The following is a 6,024-nucleotide window of genomic DNA, read 5'->3' as shown; positions in this document are numbered from 1 at the left end:
ATAATTGGGCATGCCAAGAAGCCGCGCTCCTTTAAGGCTTATGGCATCCCGGTAGACTATCGGAACTCTAAGAATGCATGGATGACCGCCAACATTTTCAGAGAATGGTTTCACCATTGCTTCGTCCCTCAGGTACATACATTTATAATGCAACTCTTGACATTTTTGCAGAGTATTTATTCGTTTTTAATTTATATTAGGTTCAAAAGTATTTACTACAGAAAGGATTACCAGCCAAAGCTATCCTTTTGCTTGATAACGCCCCTTGCCATCCATCAGAAGATGAACTTAAAACTGCTGATGGATCCATATTCGTGATTTATATGCCTCCAAATGTAACGCCTTTAATTCAGCCTATGGATCAAAATGTGATTCGCTTAACTAAGTTGTATTACAAAAAGCATCTCCTGCTTTTAGCTGTAGGAAAGGATGACATCACACAATTTCTTAAACATTTAACTTTAAAGGAAGCTGTATCATTTTTAATGCTTGCTTGGAATCAGCTGCAGGCAAATGTAATAGTAAAATGTTGGAAGCCTTTATTAGAATGCTTAAATACTACAGAAGCAAATGAAAGCGAGGATGAAGACGATGATATTCCATTGAGCTTACTTCGTGAAAAAATATTGCAGGAAAAATGTGAAGAAGTTCATGATATACAGGGTCTGCTGCAAATTGTATTACCGGAGGTAATTTTATTCACCCTCTTGACAAGAACCTGTTAATTAAGCTTGTATGTGAACATTATTTGTTTTAGGAAACCTACACTGAACAAGATATTGAGAAGTGGAATTCAATCCAAGTTGACGAAGAAATTGATTTAGATAATTATGCCATGGATACTGAAGAATCTGGTAGTGACAGCCAAGGCGAAGGACAGATCGGAAATTCAATAAAAGCTACTGAAGCCATTAAAAGCTTCGATATAGCTATCGCATGGGCTGAAGCTAACACCACTGACTATGCTGGCATACTAGTACTGAAAAGTCTACGCGAAAAAGCGGTCCAAAAGTCAATTTCCGAACACAAACAGCAAACATCTATTCGTAAATTCTTTCAATAGTATGTATGTATTTTTCCAAATATTACTTTATACAAATAATCTGTTTTGTTTATATAAAAAACCTGAATTTAAAGCTAATAAACCAAGTTAAAACAAAAAAAAATGTCAACCTTAATATAGTGAACAACCTGGATACTGTGAACAGGCCTTGGAGAAATTAGTTCACTATATCCAGACTCCACTGTATATATATATTTGCTCGCATACATATGTATGCATGGAGTAGCGTATATTCACTTTACTCAAAGTAAACATTACCATATTTACATGCATACGTAGGTAGATATGTTTATGAACCACACCGAAAAGTTGCCTACAATCGCGTACAACAACAAAAATATTTGTTGTCAGCTATCAATATCATCATCAACAGGAGAGCCAACATTGCCATCATCGTCATCATTATCATCGTCACTTTTATCATTATTGGCTGAGTGAAGCGCGCTCTTCTCATAATTCCACAGCTGTTCTGTGTTGCTTGCTCAAACTCATATTATATATGGTAAATTTCTTCTCTCACTCCCCACCTAAGTAAAGTTGCTCATTTTTCTATAATGCACACTTTTCCCTACTTTTTATCACTCCCCTACTCTGTGCTCTTTGTTTTCCGCTTTGATGACTTTCTTCTTGCGTTCTCTGTATATTATTTGTATGTGAATTTCGAACTCCAATTCATCTTCAAAATATTAACCACCACTTGTTTGTGTGAATCTTTTTTGTATATGTGCGCATTTGAAAATCATATTTGTTTATCTCTTTGCTCTCGGATTACAGTCACGTAGACACTGTTCGTTTGAAATACCTTTTTTTTCGTAGGAGTGTAAGCTTTAAATATCCTGAACCTTGAATATACATATAAAACAAAGGCAAACTGATATACTTATATAAGTAATAGAGGTCTACAACAAGCCTACTAAAAACTTTCAACTAAAGCCCACGAAGATCAAATATGGGGGAAGAGTAGAGAAAATTCTTGTGGTTTTCAATTGTTAGGGAATGCCGCGGGATCGACAATACTCAGTAGCATGGAAATGTAGAACCGACAGCCGTGGAGCGAGGAGTAGAAGATTTTGGTATTGGTTAATTGCAAATATGCCATCACTGGATAGATTTCTTATTGAGCAATTGTGCGGCTTGAGAATGTTCGGCTCTCAGAATTACTTTTTTTCTTTTACTTACGGAATGCATATTTTCTTTTAATTTTTGTTTTCTTCTAATTAAAAATAATGAAACCATCGGTGGTAATTTGGAATTTCTCCATTTGGATTATATGACCTAGGTGGACACTTCTCATTTGTATGTTTAGCGCTATGTGCTAAGCAAATGTGGTTGATGATCGGTCAGTCCTAGGGGCGTTAAGTGTTAGGTCTTAAAGCTTATCTATTCTGTATATGTACATATATATGTATGTACATATATAGTAGCACCTACAGGTATAGGTTGGTAGCTGCCCTAGGTAAAACCTAGGGACCGAATTTCCTTGCGTATGCCTCCATGTCCTGTGCGGTTTTTGTAAACCTTTTTATATTTGATATTTAATGCTCATTGTGGGCTTCGAATTCGAATTCTCATGCGCAAATTCAGTCGGCTACGACGGCTGCTCGTACCTTCGAACCTACCATAAAATTTAATACATTTCAGGTTATTACCTAATCTAAAAAGCCAACGGAATAGGTACACAAATTTCAAGCAATGCACCTAAACCGAAACAAATGTTTGTCAACATTGTTTCTGAAAATTTCCCACTTTTTCAGCACTTATTGCATGATTTTATCTCACTTGAATAAATTACAAGGATGTGTAAATTTGTAAGTAAGAAAACCATATGCAGTAGGTTTTATTTCAACTTCTCATACTTTTTTAAAATTAAAAATTGGAACTGTAAAGTACAACAACATTTTCTTGGAATTAAAATCTAAAAAATCCTACGAGATTCATCGAAATTCCACATAAGCCAAATAAGTTTGTTTGTTTGTGAGCCACCATCTTTTATACGTTTAGCACTCACTAGTAGATGACCAAGTGGAAAAGGGTAGTTTGTTTAGCTGAAGCTCAAATAACGCTCAAAGGATGTAGCAAACAAGCATAACATAAGATATGTTAAAATGTATTCTCGCGTATGCAGTGAGCGCATAGAAAATAATGGGATAATTCTCGAGTATTTTAGTCGCGGTTCTCAGAGAAGATCTACCAACCAAGGCATTATTTTTCTTCAGTTTGGGGTTGCTCCTACTTAATGAAACTCAGTAAATATGGTATGCATGCCTCTTTGTAAGTCTGTACGACTGCAGACGAATGTTTACGAGCATGAACGAGCAGCGGTTATCTAACCCCTGCGAAGAGAACGAGGATGACTGCGAGGTTAACGCTGATTCGGAAGAGTCTCCTACAATTTTAATGTACGCTAGAACCTCGGACTGTGTTACACTTAGCGTAGCTATGTATGTACATACCTATTTATGTGGTATACATGTATGTGTATATGGGTATGTACCGCGTGTGTATTTTTGTTGTCGCGCTATAAAAATTACATTCAGTATTTTGTTATTTTTACTATTGAATTGTCTTGTCGGCAATATTCTTGTTGCTGTGTCTTTATTGCCAACTGCTGCCACTGCTCTTGGCTGCTGCTTTAACTGATACAAAAAGCTTTTGCTATTTTTGTTATTGTTAGTACTTTAGTTGTTGATGTGCTTTTGCTTGTCTTAGCTAAATGTAAACAATTATTTGATGGCTTACCAGTATGTATGTAATAGGCAGTAAGGACGAGACAGGAAACAAGCAGGCAAGCCGGCAAGCAGTTGGGAGCAGCTGGTACGGCGCTCATAAAAATAAATGAATTAAATGTGCGGCACAGCAGTTCACTTTACTTCATCTATAATTATTTTTAAATAAATAATTTTTGGTTATTCTTTGGATTGCATTTTGAATTTTTTCCCTTAAATGCCGTTTTAAGCGTTGTTGTAAACAGGCAGTGAGAATAAGAGTAATAAGAAAATTGTGAGGCATATTCATATGAACACATGCTGGCGGCATTTATGTTTGTGAACGCACTGAAGCGGCAACTTTGAGTGCATCAGCTTCGTGATATCAACGATGACACGATAACAAATGCTGCGCGGCTCAAGAGGCGCTGCCGTTTATTGACGCTGTGGCATTGCTAGAGTGATTGGGATGGGGAGTACATATGTATTCATATGTATGTATGTAAGTAGGTGAATGCGGAGCCAAATATAGGCTGCCCTTTGTGACTCGCGCGATGCGGCGGTTGTGAGCAGCAATGGAAGGAGTTGATTGGGCGGGGGAGTGAGTTGTAAATGGTGTATGCACTTACATACATACATATGTACGAGGTGTGTTCAAAAAGTATCGCGAATTTTGAATTTTCACAGGTTACGTATATTTGAAATTCGATTTCGAATGACGATATGTTGGTACTCATGTGTCTCACTCATGCCGACGAGTTCGGCCATTTTGAATGTTCAGTTAATTGTTGACAGCTGCTTTGCCTGCACGTGTTTCGGCTCGTCTTCGATTTTTACCTATTCAAAAAGATGGAGCAAAGAACCTGTATCAAATTTTGTGTGAAAAACGAAATTTAGTGCGCGGATGCATTCCGAATGTTGTCTGCGTCATACGGGGAAGCTACTTTGGACCAAAGCAACGTTTATCGGTGGTACAAAATGTTCTCAGAAAGCCGAGAAGATGTAAACGACGAAAAGCGTGCCGGACGCCCTTCAACACTTCAACAACAGTCGAAAATATTGATGAAGTGAAGAAAATGGTATTGACCAATCGTCGAATCACCGTTAGAAATGTTGCTGAGGACCTAGGCATCTCGATTGGCTCGTGTCATTCGATTTTTTTCAATGATTTGAGCATGGGACGGGTCGCCGCGAGATTCGTACCAAAACTGCTCAATTTCGACCAAACGCAGCATCGCATGAACATTGCTAATGAGATGTTGGTATCTGAACTCTGTCCGCGACGGCTCAAATTTGCTCCAGAGGATCAGGACTGGTGACGAATAGCGGGTTTATGGTTATGACGTGGAAATCGAAGCTCAATCAATCAGCTCAATGAAAGCTGGCGCACGAACCAAGACCGAAAAAAGCGCGCCAAGATCGGTCGAATGTAAAAGTTTTGCTTACCGTTTTCTTCGATTGCAGGGGCGTTGTGCATCATGAGTTCTTGCCACAGGGTAAATCGGTCAATAAAAATATCACCTGCAAGTTATGCGCAATTTGCGCGAAGCAATCCGCCAGAAACGCCCGGATGTGTGGAAGAACAAAAATTGGTTCTTCCATCACGATAACGCCCCTGCTCACACATCGTTGTTTATGCGCGACTCTTTGGCCAAAAACCACACACTAATGATGCCACAGCCACCATGTTCCCCAGATCTGGCCCCCTGTGACTTTTTCGTGTTCCTGAAACTGAAGAGGCCCATGAAAGGACGACGCTACGCTACGATTGACGAGATAAAGACGGCATCGAAGGAGGAGCTGAACAAGAAAAAAAAAATGATTTTTTGAAGTGCTTCGAAGATTGGAAAAAACGTTGGCGCAAGTGCATAATATCTCATGGGGATTACTTTGAAGGGGACAAAACAGATATTAATGCATAAATAAATAGTTTTTGAAAAAAAACAAAATTCGCGATACTTTTTGAATACACCTCGTATGTATATTTAGGCAGCTTTTACATACCCAAAGTACTTGATATATTAGTAACCATCCTTTTTCCGTTTTTCCAACACTTTTATGCAGATGTTTTTTTTATTGCCGCTGGTGGCTTTATAAGGCACTGTGCTCAGACTGCTTGTTGGATTATGCATTAGGGTGTTAGGGAACTTTGCTTACATAACGGTTGTTTGAAGCAGTCTAAAGTGGCATAGAGATAGATTTATGCATGTGCGTATGCAGATGTAGGAATTTATATACATAAGTATGCCCGTCCTT

General features: G+C 38.4%; 1 protein-coding gene across 1 annotated transcript; it reads left to right on the top strand.

The window, feature by feature from the left end:
- Positions 1-282: 282 nt before the first annotated feature.
- On the top strand, positions 283-1,063 carry LOC128867271 (jerky protein homolog-like). Its single transcript, XM_054108381.1, has 2 exons — positions 283-689; positions 758-1,063. The coding sequence occupies exons 1-2, from the start codon at positions 324-326 to the stop codon at positions 1,061-1,063; spliced, it is 672 nt and encodes a 223-aa protein (XP_053964356.1). The 5' UTR covers positions 283-323.
- The last annotated feature ends 4,961 nt before the right edge of the window (positions 1,064-6,024 follow it).

The sequence above is a fragment of the Anastrepha ludens genome, chromosome 6 (genome assembly GCF_028408465.1).
Source record: "Anastrepha ludens isolate Willacy chromosome 6, idAnaLude1.1, whole genome shotgun sequence".
Taxonomy (NCBI): Eukaryota; Metazoa; Arthropoda; class Insecta; order Diptera; family Tephritidae; genus Anastrepha; species Anastrepha ludens.
The sequence above is the reverse complement of the archived record's forward strand: the minus strand, read 5'-3'. Positions and strand labels throughout refer to the sequence as shown.